This window comes from Hypanus sabinus, chromosome 16 (assembly GCF_030144855.1).
Source record: "Hypanus sabinus isolate sHypSab1 chromosome 16, sHypSab1.hap1, whole genome shotgun sequence".
Classification (NCBI taxonomy): Eukaryota; Metazoa; Chordata; class Chondrichthyes; order Myliobatiformes; family Dasyatidae; genus Hypanus; species Hypanus sabinus.
The window spans coordinates 1,616,513-1,631,107 of NC_082721.1; the positions used below are offsets into that span (position 1 = coordinate 1,616,513).

At 45.9% G+C, this 14,595-nt stretch overlaps 2 protein-coding genes across 4 annotated transcripts in view; one reads left to right on the top strand and one right to left on the bottom strand.

The window, feature by feature from the left end:
- rfxank (regulatory factor X-associated ankyrin-containing protein) overlaps positions 1 to 10,651 on the bottom strand; it is a 30,815-nt gene extending 20,164 nt beyond the window's left edge. The window contains exons 1-2 of one of the 3 annotated variants that reach the window (XM_059990941.1): positions 10,290 to 10,651; positions 2,181 to 2,494 (exon numbers count right to left, since the gene is read on the bottom strand). In XM_059990941.1, the coding sequence (XP_059846924.1) occupies positions 2,181 to 2,490 (310 nt within the window). In that variant the 5' untranslated portion in view covers positions 2,491 to 2,494; positions 10,290 to 10,651. Of the gene's footprint in view, positions 1 to 2,180; positions 2,495 to 8,586; positions 9,129 to 10,289 lie in introns of those variants that run through there. The other 2 variants (XM_059990938.1, XM_059990940.1) reach the window with 2 other exon arrangements.
- Positions 10,652 to 11,016: 365 nt separating this feature from the next.
- The window catches only part of ankle1 (ankyrin repeat and LEM domain containing 1), a 51,419-nt gene continuing 47,840 nt past the window's right edge, over positions 11,017 to 14,595 (top strand). The window contains exon 1 of the mRNA XM_059990944.1: positions 11,017 to 11,197. Within this exon, the coding sequence (XP_059846927.1) occupies positions 11,136 to 11,197 (62 nt within the window). The 5' untranslated portion in view covers positions 11,017 to 11,135. The remainder of the gene's footprint in view (positions 11,198 to 14,595) is intronic.

A 14,595-nucleotide genomic window follows, 5' to 3' on the forward strand; every position in this document is an offset into this window, starting at 1 on the left:
ATGGGTTGGGGGGAGTCAGTGCACAGAGGGCTGGGGAGACACACTGTCAGCACCCAGCCCAATGGATCACGGACCCAGAGATACACAATGTCCTGCTCTTCCAACAGAAGCAGAATCACAGTTCCACCCCTGACCAGACTCCCAACAGAGGCCGGATCTCTGCCCACTGCTGGTAAACAATACTTGTCATCTCTGGTAAACCCCTGGAGATGGGCAGCCTAGCCCAGAGGCATTGGAGCCTGGGCCCATCATCCGGGCAATGTTTCAACCTCTCCATTGGATCCTCACTGTTACAGTAACTCTACAAACGCAGACTGTTGTTGCAGCACGGCCCGAAACTTTGTTTAAGATCACATCTGTATCGAGATCCCAAAGAAACAACTGTTTCCAGAAACAAACTTCTGGTTTGAGGGGAAGGGGTGGTGGACAGACTAACACAGGGCTTCTCCCTCCACACCACTGACAACTCCATCCCCCCCAGATGCTGCCCAGTCACAGCGTGTGCTTCAGTTCCTGCTCTGGGCCCTCAAGTGTCACAAAACTACTGATTCCATCATCCTAATCATTGACATTTAACATGAAAAGATGGCAGAGATGGGAAAAGAGGCCAAATCATTGGGTATATTATACACAGGGGTACCTAAACGTTTTTATGCCATGGACCAATACCATTAAGCAAGGGGTCCATGGACCCCAGGTTTGGAGTCCCTGTTATACACAACTATTGATGGCAACGAGGAGGCATACAGGAGCGAGATAGATCAGCTGGTTGACAGATGTCGCAGCAACAGCCTTGCACTCAACATCAGTATGATCAAAGAATTGACTGTGGACTTCAGGAAGGATAAGGCGAGGGAAAACACAGCAGTCCTCATCGAGGGATCAGAAGTGGAAAGGGTGAACGTGGAAAGTGGAAAGAAAAGGAAGCTATATGTACAACACGCTGGAGGAACTCAGCAGGTCGGGCAACATCCGTGAAAACGGTCAATGTTTCAGGCCGAGACCCTTCATCCCGAAACATTGACTGTTTCCACGGATGCTGCCATACCTGCTGAGTTCCTTGAGCATGTTGTACATGTTGCTTTGACCCCAGCATCTGCAGTGAACTTTGTGTTTAAGAAAAGGAAGCTCCTGATCTATCCTGGACCCAAAGTATTGAAACAATTTCAAAGAAAGCACAACAGCAGCTACCTTTCATTAGTAGTTAAGAAGAATTTGTATTTCAAACACTCTCCCAAATTTCTACAGATGTACTTTGAAAAGCATTCTAACAGGTTGCATCACCATCTGCTATGGAAAGGCCCTGCATAGGATCAGAAAAAGCTGGAGAAAGTTATAAAGTGACATCCATCACTAAGGACTCCCATCACCCAGGACACCCCTCTTCTCATTGCTCCCAAAAAGGAAGATGTACAGCAGCCTAAAAATTTCAGAAACATCTTCCCCTCTGCCACCAGAGTTCTGAGTAGACGATGAACCCATGAACATTTCCTCCCTTTCTGCACTACTTATTTTATAATTTATTATCTGTATTACCAAACCTTACAATGTACAGCTGCTACAAAGTAACAATATATATCATGATATATGCCAGTGATATTAAACCAGATTCTGATTCTGATATTAAAACTGGAGGTTGATCGATTCTTGATTTGTCAGGACATCAAAGATTACGGGGAGAAGGCAGGAGAATAGGGTTGAAAGGGATAATAATCAACCATGATGGAATGGCTGAGCAGACTCAATTGCCCAAGTGGCTTAATTCTGCTCCTATGTCTTATGGTCTGATTCCCAAAGTTCCCAGCCTCTTTTTCTACTTCTTCATAAACCCATCACCCTTAATGGGGCATTGACCACCAACAGCAGCTCAACAAAGACTTGTGTTCTTGGTCAAGTTGTCCCCAGGTGTAGCTCATCTTCTAAGATCCTTCCTCTCCCAGGGATGAGGTCTTTGGAACTTCTGTTGGTGTTTCTGTAGCTCTGGGTTTTTGTGGGATGGGGTTGCTGGCCCTGTACCCAACCCTCCCAGCTGGGCTGGGGACCATCCATGGTGGAGTTCCAAACCCCTTCCAGCTGTCCCAATGTTTCACCTATCCCCACCTCCCACATGACCTTACAGCCACCCATGTCTCTCTCTTCCAACAATACTCTTTCCTCTCTCCCAGACGCCTCTGACCTACCATTGCCTGGGACAGAAACGTGTCTTGAGCTGGAAGAGACCGGATCCAATACATTCACGAGGCGGATTGTTATAACTTGTTCCCCATGCTCGGTGACCTTGGGAGCTGCACACTTTATCTGCATTAAGTTGTTCAGTGCAGTCATCGCTGGGGGCTCCCTCCTTGTGGTGTTGTTTGAAGAGGTTTTCTGGTCCTGGTGGTGATCCCCATTCCTGTATAGCAGTGGGTGGTCAGTCTCCCTTGGACCCCCTGCCCCAGCTCCTGGTCTCTCGTCCTCACAGTGAGGGCCACTTCTTTTCCCCTCATCCATAGCACTGAAAAGGAATGAGAACATAACTCAGCAACTCACACGCCACAGTTATCCAGCCAGCACTTACCCATTCTTCCGTCTATCCTGAGGGCAACAGTCAATACTTCCCACTTAACAGAGCACCCCCATAGCACCTCTCCCATGCTTTCCTGGCTGGCTCAAAGAACTGAAAGTCACTCAGTTATTGCGACATAATGGGTTCAGCCCAGAGCATCACAGGCAAGTCCTCCCAACCCCACTGGACACACTTACGTGAAGCAATGTCACAACAAAGTAGCATCCATCAAGGACCCCACCAGCCAGCCAACGTTCTCGTTCCATACTACCACGAGGGAGGAGGTACAGGAGATACAGGTTCCACACCACCACGTTCAGAAACAGTCATTACCCTAAACCACCAGGCACCTGAACTAACAGATGACTTCACTCACCATAACTCTGAACTGATTCCACAACCAAAGGTCTCACTTTCAAGAATTCTTAACTCAAGTTCTCAATATCATTTATCTATTTATTTGTAATTGTAGTTTTTCTTCCTTTCACCTTGGTTATTTGTCTTTGTGTCTAATTGTTCATTCATTGTATTGAGCAAACACGAGGGAATCTGCAGATGCTGGAAATTCAAACAACCACACACACAAAATGCTGGTGGAACACAGCAGGCCAGGCAGATGCTGCCACCAGCATTTTGTGTGTGTTATTATTCATTGTATTGTCTTTCTTTGTACTTACTGGGAATGCCTGCAAGAAAATGGATGTTAGTTTTGTATATGGTGACATGTTGCTCCTTAATGTCGTTATGGGGGTGTGGGGGTTAATGGAAAAAAACTCCTGCTACCTATCAAATGCTCCCAATGGCATCTGCCTCAAATAGCCTCTGACAACCAAGTCCAGTTTCTGGCCTTCACATGTGGCTTAGCTACTGAACCCAGAAGAACCATTTCTACTGACAGGAGAAGGGACAAAGGCCAGTTACTGGTGCCTTAAAACTAGTCACTTTGGGCAAATAGGGCTCGTCAGCCATGACTGGCAGCTCATCTAGAAGAAAAGCTCTAATCTCAAACCTCCACTGCCTTGCGGCTATACCTACTTATGGGGAGAGCTTTGGCAGTAAACTCCGAGGGAAAATTCCAGAACTGGAATCCCTACGGCTGTCCTACATTGTGACTCTTTGGGTACCAAACGGTATCGGTCTCTGCCATACCTTTGGGTTCATCAGATGCGTGGAGAGGGGGAGCTTGCTACATGGGCAACAGTTTGCTCTCCATATCATATTGCCCAGGCTTGCGTATCTAGACATGAGGGAGTTGGTACAGGAGATACCATGAATGCATCCCCCTAGTTTTACACATTTCAACCCTAGGATAAAGATATTGGCTCTCACTATCTATGCCTCTTATAATCTTATAAACCTCTATCAGATCTCCCCTCAGCCTCTGCAACTCCAGAGAAACAACCCAAGTTTGTCCAACCTCTCTTTATAACACATGCCCTCTAATCCAGGTAGTATCTTGGTAAACCTCTTCTGCACCCTCCCCAAAGCCTCCACATCCTTCCTAATAATAAGGCAATCAGAACTGTGTACAATATTCCAGAAGTGGCCCATTAGTTTTACAACAAAACTTCTTGAAATTGAGTTTAAATCAAGTTGTGCAGAGAATGGGGAGAGTCTGCAGAGAGATCTAGATAGGTTAAGTGAGTGAGCAGGGATGGGCTGTTGGAATACAACATTGGTAAATGCAAGGTCATCTACATTGGAAGGAAAAATAGAACAGATTATTATTTAAACGGTGAAAGCTTGCAGCCAACTGTTGTGCAGAGACTTGGGAGTGTTTGTGTGTAAATCAGAAAAGATTGGTTTGCAGGTACAACAGGTTATCAAGAAAGCAAATAAAATGTTGGCCTTCATTGCTAGAGGGATTGAATTTAAGAGCAGGGAGGTTATGCTGCAACCATAGAGGGTATTGGTGAGGCCACACTTGGAGTACTGCGTGCTGTAATGGTCTCCTCACTTGAGAAAAGATATACAGTGGATTCTGATTAATAGGTCCATGTGTTAATTGGGACAGCTGTTTATCTCAATGCATGGAGTGTAAGAAACAAGGAGGATGATCTTGTTGCACTATTACAGATTCTCAGATATGATGTTATGGCCATCATTGATTCGTGGCTGAAGGATGGTTGTAGTTGGGAGCTGAACATCCAAGGTTACACATTGTATCGGAGGATTAGAAAGGTTGGCAAAGGGGGTGGCGTGGCTCTACTGGTAAAGAATGGCATCAAATCAGTAGAAAGATGTGACTTTGGTTCGGAGGAAGTTGAATACTTGTGAGTTGAGTTAAGAATCTGCAAGGGTAAAAGGACCCTGATGGCAGTTAATTTACAAGCCCCCCAACAGAAGCCGGGATGTGGGCCACAGACTACAACAGGAAACAGAAAAGGCATGTCGAAAGGGCAATGTTATGATGGTCATGGGAAATTTTAACATGCTGGTAGATTGTGAAAATTAGATTGGTAATGAATCTCAAGTCAGTGAGTTTGTTGAATGCCTATGAGATGGCTTCTTAGAGCAGTTTGTCATTGAGCCAACTAGGGGATCAGCTATACTGGATTGGGTGTTATGTAATGAACTGGAAGCAATTAGGGAGCTTAAGGTAAAAGAACCTTTAGGAGACAGTGATCACAAAATGATTGAGTTCAATTTGAAATTTTATAGAGAGAAAGTACAGCCTGATGTAGCAGTATTACAGTGGAGTAAGGGAAATTACATTGGTATGCAAGAGGAGTTGATCAAAGTAAATTGGAAGGAGGTGCTAGCACGAGTTTCTGGAAAAAATGAGGAAAGTGCAGGATAGATGAATTCCAAAAACAAAGAAATACTCAAATGACAAAATAGTAAAACTGAATTGACTTTATTACTTACATCCTTCATATACCAGGAATAAAAATCTTTATGTTACGTCTCCGTCTAAATGTGCAATGTGCAATTTAGAGTAATTTGTATAAAAAGTGTGTACAACAGGACAGTCAATATACCATAGAAATACAATTGTATCAGCATGAGTTAATCAGTCTGATCGTCTGGTGGAAGAAGCTGTCCCGGAGCCTGTTGGTCTTGGCTTTTATGCTACTTTCTTTTTTTATGGTCTTATTTGGGACAACTCTTAACAAGAACAAAAACTAATTGAGAAAATAGCCAAGATTCCTTTCACTTACTTTGGACACTATGCCGCTTAATTAGGATAAGAGACTGTTGCCAAACCGTTTCTAACTAGAGTCAATCACATAAGCGTGCAGCCATTAGACACTACACCATGCTTACAGCAAAGAGTTTCTAAATATGTCACTGCACATGTGCATGTTGACAGTGGCAGGGTGGAGGTACGACCCTACCAAAGGAGCTGTAAGGTGCTCCATTCCTCCGCTAGCCAATACTTCTGCTCTTGCCCCCATCCTCCTGCCACACTCGCAGGGATAGGGTTCCTCATCCTCAACTACCAAGCCACCAGCCTCTGTATCCAGCACATAATTCTCCAGAACTTCCACCATCTCCAACGGGATCCCACCACTAAGCACGTCTTTCTCTTCCCCCCCCACCCCCCAACTTTCTGCTTTCCTCAGGCATTACTCCCTATGCCACTCCCTTGTCCATTCGTCCTTCCCCACTAATCTCCCTCCTGGTACTTATCCTTGCAAGCGGAACAACCATTACATCTGCCCCTACACCACCTCCCTCACTGCTATTCAGGGCTCCAAACAGTTGAAACACCCCAGTTTCCTTGGCTGTGTAAGTCTTGGAAAGACAACCTCCGGCCCCACCAAACTCATGAGATGGAAGCACACTCGATCCCATCCAAACACCGGTTTGTGTGGTTGCTGTGTCATTTGCTACCCTGTTACAAATTAACGCCACAAAATAACAGATAGTACACTGCATGCAATTAAAGTAATTATATTTATGAATCTTAGCTGAAGGGTTAGTAAAGAATAACAAAAACAAAATGGCTCATTCTAATTAAACAGTGAAATATGCTGTATCCAGAGATACTGGCCACGTGACAGATGCACTGCCACCTGGCTGGTCGAAGGACACACCACATGCCAATCAACATTTGGTCCCTCCCAACTAATCAATGCACACCTAAATTATTGGTCACCTTAATTGGATTATCGCGCCCAGCCCCATGCTTTAAAAGGTGAGACTTGTTCTTGGCTCGCCCTCTCTTACAGACCACCTCATTGGAGGTAAGTGCATTGATTTATGCTTGGGAAGGTCTATCGTTTGTCCTGGTAAGGGAGCTGCGGCTATCCAAGGTCAAGGGGGATAGCTGTTGTAGTGCTTTTCCCTTGTTCTTTGTTTGTGTAACCGTACCCTGTCCCCACACTGCTTCCTGTGTATTGTAGTTGCTTGTGTTGACCCAACTTCCCCTTTAGTAATAAATTCCTTATTATTAAAACTGTGTGTCCAGGCCTCTACTGTTGAGACTCAAAGAACCAGTTATTTCCATCACAACATATGAACAAATTGGAGCTCATCTTGAACTTCTCTGTCACTCACACATTGGGCCCTCAGTCAGTGTGAAAGCTCACACCACCTTCCTTACATCACTCGCAATCCATCTCGAACAAACGGGTCTCCCACCAGATTGTACACTACGACCGGTTCTCCCCAGTGTCTTCTCTCTCCATCTCCTCTTGATCAAAAGCCCCAAGCCCAACCTTCGTGCCCCTCACCAGAGAAACCTCCCCTTAATCCGACCATCCTAATTGGTTGGCACACATTTCACCTCTCTTATCTTCAACAGTAACTCAAACAAGCATGAAATCAGAGCAGACTGCTCTTACAGAACTGCCAAAATGAAATACATACAGCATAACAATAAAAATGTGAACCAGGGCAGTACAGTCCTTCCAGGTGAGGCAACACTTCACCTGTGAGTCAGTTGGGATCATATAAAGTGTCTGGTACTCCCAGTGTGACCTCCTGTATGTCGGTGAGACTTCACGTAGATTAGGAGACCATTTCGTTATATACCTACGCTCCATCCACCAGAAGCAGGATCTCCCAGCGGTCCACCATTATAATTCTGCTTCCCATTGCCATGTCACTCCATGGCCTCCTCTCCTGTTGCAATGAGACCACACTCAGGTTGGAGGAACAACAACTTATATTCCGTTTGGGTAGCTTCCAGCCTGATGGCATGAACATCAATTTCTCCATCTTCCTGTAATGGCCCACTTCCCCCCTTCACCATTCCCCATCCCCTTTTCCCTCTCTCTCCTCATCTCCGTGCCTGCTCCTCCCCCCTTTCTTTCTCCCATGGCCTCCTGTCTCTGTCGAACTCCTCCTTTTTCAGTCCTGTATCTCTTTCACCAATCAACTTCCCAGCTATTTACTTCATCCCTCCCCCTCCCGGTTTCACCCATCACCTTGTGTTTCTCTCTCCCTCCCCCACCTTTTAAATCTACTCCTCATTTTTTTTTCCCCAGTTCTACCGAAGGGTGTCAGCCTAGTTTTTTCCATAGATGCTGCCTCTGATTGATAGTACAGTCAGCCTTCCTTATCCGCGGATTCCGCACACGCGAATTCAACCAACCACGAATCGCGAAAACCTGGAAGTGCTCTTCCAGCATTTGTTGTTTGAGCATGCACAGACTTTCTTTCTTGTCATTATTCCCTAAGCAATGCAGTATAACAACCATTTTACATAGCATTTACATTGTATTAGGTATTATAAGTAATCTAGAGATTACTTAAAGTATACGGGAGGATGTGTGTAGGTTATCGTGCATCAGGATCGAAAAAAATCGTAAGTTCTCTAAGTAAGCCGGAACAGGTACATCCTGTATTATTCAGTGTTTGTTAGTCAAACATTTGTTTTAGTATATAGTTTACCTTTCTATGCATATAAAACACTTAAGAACTTATGTTTCAGCGCCAGACTTGGGAATGGAAGTTTTCAGACAGATCGCTCCCAAGTGCGCTCCCCAATGTGCTGGGTTGATGTGGAGGATCAAAAACCCAAAACTCAATAATTAAACCACTGCATTGCTTAGTAATAATTGTAGCTGTCATCAGGGCAGAGCCTTTCTCACCTTATCCTTTAAAATTGTTCCGATCGTTGACCGACGTAGCCTAACGCTTTTCCAATGACCAATGGCTTTTCACCCCTTTCCGATCGCTTTATTATTTCCACTTTATTTCAATCGTGATAGTTATTATTTTCGTGAACAGAAACACTGCAATTCAGAGCTCTGGCACCGGGTCCTAATGTCCACCACTCTGACATAGGTTAAATAAAGGCTGGGGTTCTGCTGGGTCCAAAGGTCCACTGCATTGAGACAGGTTGAATAAGGGCCTTGAGCATCCACGAATTTTGGTATCCGCGAGGGGTCCCAGAACCAATCCTCCGTGGATAAGGAGGGCCACGGAAAAGGCCAAGCATTCGGAGACACACTAATTAACAGTTGCCAAGACTGGAGAACAACTCAACCCAACCAAGCAGTAAGACAATTCAGAACTGTTCCACTCACCACAGTTTCAAGCATTCAGGCTTGGAAATGTCAGAAACGGCCCATTTGAAGGTAGTGACAATCATCTTAAACGTTACAATGAAAATGAAGATTTGGAGGATGCAAACATTGAAAGCATTTTATGAAGGCAGTCCATTATTTGGTTCATTTACCAAAAGAACACAGCAACATGTTGGTTGGCCACCTTGTCCAACAATGACAGGATATCTGTGTGGAAGAGTTTTTAAAACTGGAAAAGCTGTTGCACTGATGTTGTCTCTTGACCTCAGAAGTCTGGGTCCAGTGGAATGAGCAGTTGTCACAAACTGGGGTCTTCCTTGCTCATTGCAGTGATGACCATGACTTCTTCTAGTGCCTGGTCACGCCCCTCACTCTCCACAGAGTGTCACAGAACTGGCTTCCTGGCCTTGGATCTCAGTGTAGAGTTCATCCACCCAGTCCAACTGGCCCACCACCTACCCTCTCCTGGTTTTGCCTGTCTGTTGAAGCAGTGTACCAGGGTGTGGACAGTGTCACATGCAAACAGCTAGTGAGAGGTGCATGTCAGTTGGGGACCAAAGGTGAGTGAGCTGCCCCTGAATGGTAACCATTACACCAGATGAATTCCTCTGACAATAATTAAGGAACTAATTTAGTTTTATATAACTGTAGTAGTACTGGTGGTGTTCTGATTTGTTCTGTATTTCACTTAAATACATAATTTGTTACTCGATTAACCATTAATTTGTCTTCTTTTTATGTCTTTTTAATTATTTCCATGAAACTTGCGCCAGTTGGGGCAGCCACTTAATTGGGCCAAAATGTACTGGTCCCCAAGTGTCCCAATTAAGCGAGTTTGGACGCAGTGCCGAGGAGGTTGATTCCCGAGAAGAGCTGTTTAGCCTGTGCGAGTGGGTAAAAAGACGGATGGAGGAGTAGAGGGATTGAAATCCAAGTCGCACTGACCGTTCTGTGGTGAGACTTCACCCGAACAGGACTCGGCTTCACTATCTGATCGCCGCCCGACTCCAGCAAAGCTCCGAGGCCTCTGTACCTCACAGGAGACCGAATCACCTTATGAGAAGCTGCGAAATGAAGACAGCGAGTACAAAATGCCCCAAATTCACATCACCCGGATAAATCTTTCACCCAATGTGATGGCAACGATTCCCAATAACTACAGAATTCACAACACAACCTTGGGTAAACTCAGAGCACTTTCGAGAAACTCTGCTGATGCAAATACTTTCAGGATCGGTTGGACAAGTGCAAGCCCCATACTGTACCTGGAAGGTGAGGCACGTCTGTAATTGCCCTCAGTCCGAGTCCGGAGCAAACGGACAGTAAACACTCCTCTCCAAAAGTGAAAGTAACCGTGAAGTATCCCACAATGCAGCGCAGCAGATGCAGTGCATGGATTTCGCAGCAATATTTATGATCCGACAACACTCATGAAACCTGCAAGAACGGCGACGAACATCCCCGCACCGAGCCGCTCCGTCCCGTTCATCACCGGTCACGCCGGTGCCCGGATCCCCAGGCATGAGTGACAGCTACTGCAGCCAATCAGTGTCTGAACTGCAGTCTGTAAGCTGCAGAAATGAACAAGAGGCGGCGCTTTAATAAAAATTGGTTTATTTTCATGCAGAAATTTTTGAAGCACATATATCGACAGCAGAGGGTTGGGAGCAGAATGTGGAACACCGGCCGCTCGCAATAGCATCAGCATCGTTGACCCCCCTCCCTCCGGCTCCGCATACTGTCAATCAAACGTTACCACCGAGATGGCGGGGGTGGTCAATTAAGCATGGAAGCTTTCATTCTCACCTAAGAAAAAAGATTATACAATTCTTCTCGAGTAACAAAATAATATTTTAATTTCCTCTTCCTCTGGGTGTTTATTTTCTTGGTAGTAGACTAAAAGTCACCAGCATTTCAACGATATGTTCCACCTCCTCCTACCCATATTAATATCACTTGTACTCAGATTTGAAAGGAGGAAAGAGGCGGATCCATCTCTGACGGATAGGATGAACAGCCAGTAGAAAGACGAGAGTTAGGCTGTCCAGATGCGGATTGGATGAGATGCTCCCGTGTGGCGTTTGGACGCGGTGGCGGCCGATGTGCGATGAATGATGAATGGGGAGCACCGAGCGCGGCGCCTACATCGAGCGCTGCGCCAGCAGGATTCTCGGTAAGGACACCGACCGACTCCGTGGGCAGGCTCTCGGCAGCCGAGGTTTGCGGCTCTGCAGCAGTCAGCGCACTTTGCGTGTGTCTTGGCACGTCGGACAAGTCCGGGCTTAGCGCAGGTCCGCCGCACTTGCGATCGGTGGCAGTGAGTCCGGTGCAATATGCACTAGTGCAAGCAAGTGCGCGTTGGGTTTGCTCCCAGATTGGACATCAACTCGATGGGCCAACTAACCTTACAAAAGGGAACAATGTGAAGTAGAATTGGGAATAGGCTTGAAGGATTTGTCGTTACGGGGGATGTGGACAGAAAACAACCTGGGGTGCAAGGTGATTGTTGGATCCTCATTGATAAGTAACACCTTAATGCATCGTTTCTGAAGATGTCGATGGTGAGAAGCGTGGTGCCCAAACTGGCTGAGTCTACAGCTCTCTGCAGCCTCACTGGAGATCCATTCCAGGAGGCAATGCAACCAGACAGAATGCGTTCCTGCCCCCCTTCCATCGGGCAGAATGCGTTCCTGTCCCCCTTCCATCGGGCAGAAAGATGCAAAAAGCTCAAAGCATGCGCCAGCTTCCAGTTTGCAGTGGATTTAACTTTGGAATCGAGTTGTCGTTTCATGTACCAAGACAGTGAGAAACGTGTCTTGCCGTTTATACAGTTCTATTAATTACAACAGTGCCTTGAGGTAGTACAAAATAAAACAATAACAGAATGCAGAATGAAATGTAATAAGGGCAGAGAAAATGCGGTGGGGGTAAACAGTAAGGGGCAAAGTCGATTGTTAGGTCAGATCACTTCTGCTATACTAGAGACGGGGTGCAAGAGGCAGGAAGTACACAGACTCTTGGCCTGGAAGCTTCACTCACAGAGGCTGAATGTCTGCAGAACTAAGTGCTGGCCAGGAAGGTACCCCTACCCCCCCCCCCCCAGGGGAGCAGACAGTCTGGTTAAAGCTGAGGGGAGGAAGACCCTGGCGAGAGTCAACCCCTGCAAGGCGGCGGAGTCCGATAATGTACCAGGCCAGGTCTGAAAGGCTCTGCAGACCGGCTAATAGGTATATGGAACACTTCTTTGTCCTCTCAGTTTTTAAGGCAACAACCACCATTCCAGTGCCAGAGGAGGCGACAGTCACCTGCCTGAATGATTATCTTGCCGTCCACTGTCCTGTCCCACCTGGAAAATGGGATTTCACATGCCAGACTTCAGTTCTGGATTCAGCACCACCATACCCCAGAAACTGTTCTCACTGGGTCACATCTGTAACTGGATACTGGACGTCTTAACAGTAAGACCACAGTCAGTCTGTATGGTCAGCAACATCTCTCCACGCATTACACTGAGCATTGGCACTCCCCCCACCCCCAGGGCTGTGTGCTCAGCCCACTGCTGATGCATGACTGTGTTGCAGGAACCAGCTGAAACCATGTTATCAAGTTTGTGGGTGACACAGCAGTGGTTGGCCTTATCAAGAATGATGACGAGAGGTAATGCAGTCGTTATGGGAGATTTCAACATGCAGGTGAACTGGGAGAATCAGGTAGGTGCTGGACCCCAGGATAGGGAGTTTGTGGAGTGTCTAAGGGATGTATTTTTGGAACAGCTTGTGCTTGAGCCAACCAGGAACGAGGCTATTTTGGACTTGGTGATGTGTAATGCACAGGAATTGATAAGTGATCTTGAAGTAAAGGAGCCATTAGGAAGTAGTGATCATAAAATGATAAGTTTTTATCTACAATTTGAGAGGGATAAGGGCAGATCAGAGGTGTCAGTGTTGCAATTAAATAAAGGAGACTGCGGAGCCATGAGGGAAGAGCTGGCCAAAGTTAAATGGGCGGATGCCCTGGCAGGAAAGACAGTGGATCAGCAGTGGCAGATATTCTTGGGGATAATACAAAAGATGCAAAAGCAGTTCATTCCAATGAGAAGGAAGGATTCAAAGAGGGGAAAGGGGCCACAGTGGTTGACAAAGGAAGTCAGAGATTGTATAGCATTAAAGAAAAAGAAGTATGACAGGGCTAAGATGAGTGGAAATACAGATGATTGGGAAAGTTTTAAGGAACAGCAGATCTTAACTAAAAAAGCAATACGGAGAGAAAAAATCAGGTATGAGCTCAGTCTAGCCAGGAATATAAAAGGGGATAGCAAAAGCTTTTTTAGCTATGTGAAGAGAAAGAAGATAGTTAAGAACAATGTTGGCCCCTTGAAGAATGAATTGGGAGAAATTGTTATGGGAAACAGGGAAATGGCAACAGAATTTAATGCGTACTTTAGATCTGTCTTCACCAAGGAGGACACAAGCAATCTCCCAGATGTATGGATGGGCCAGGGTCATAAGATATCAGAGGAATTGAGACAGATTGACATTAGGAAAGAAACTGATGAGTAGACTGGTAGGACTGAAGGCTAATAAATCCCCGGGTCCAGATGGTCTGCATCCGAGGGTTCTAAAAGAGGTGGCTCAGGAAATTGCGGATGCATTGGTAATCATTTTCCAATGTTCCTTAGATTCAGGATCAGTTCCTGAAGATTGGAGAGTGGCTAATGTTATCCCACTTTTCAAGAAGGGAGGGAAGGAGAAAACGGAGAACTATCGCCCTGTTAGCCTAACGTCAGTCGTGGGGAAGATGCTTGAGTCCATTATTAAGGACGAAATAGTGGCACATCTTGATGGCAGTAATAGGATTAGGCCGAGCCAGCATGGATTTACCAAGGGCAAATCATGCTTGACTAATCTGCTGGAGTTTTTTGAGGGTGTAACAAGGATGTTAGATGAGGGTAAGCCAGTGGATGTTGTGTACCTAGATTTTCAGAAGGCATTCAATAAGGTGCCACATAGGAGATTGGTGAGTAAAATCAGAGCTCATGGCATTGGGGGCAGGGTTTCAACATGGATAGAAAACTGGTTGGCAGATAGAAAGCAAAGGGTAGCAGTGAATGGGTGTTTCTCGGACTGGCTGGAGGTGACTAGTGGGGTACCACAGGGCTCTGTGTTGGGACCACAGCTCTTTACGATTTATGTCAACGATTTAGATGAGGGCATTGAAAACCATATCAGCAAGTTTGCTGACGATACTAAACTGGGTGGCAGTGTGACATGCGAAGAGGACGTTAGGAGAATACAGGGAGACTTGGATAGACTGGGTGAGTGGGCAGATGTCATTCAATGTGAATAAATGTGAAGTTATCCACTTTGGAAGCAGGAACAAGTGGGCAGAGTATAGTCTGTACGGTGTAGAATTAGGTAAGGGAGAAATGCAAAGAGACCTAGGAGTCCTAGTTCATCAGTCAATGAAGGTGAATGAGCAAGTGCAACAGGCAGTGAAGAGGGCAAATGGAATGTTGGCCTTTATTACAAGGGGAATTGAGTACAAGAGCAAGGATGTCCTTTTGCATTTGTA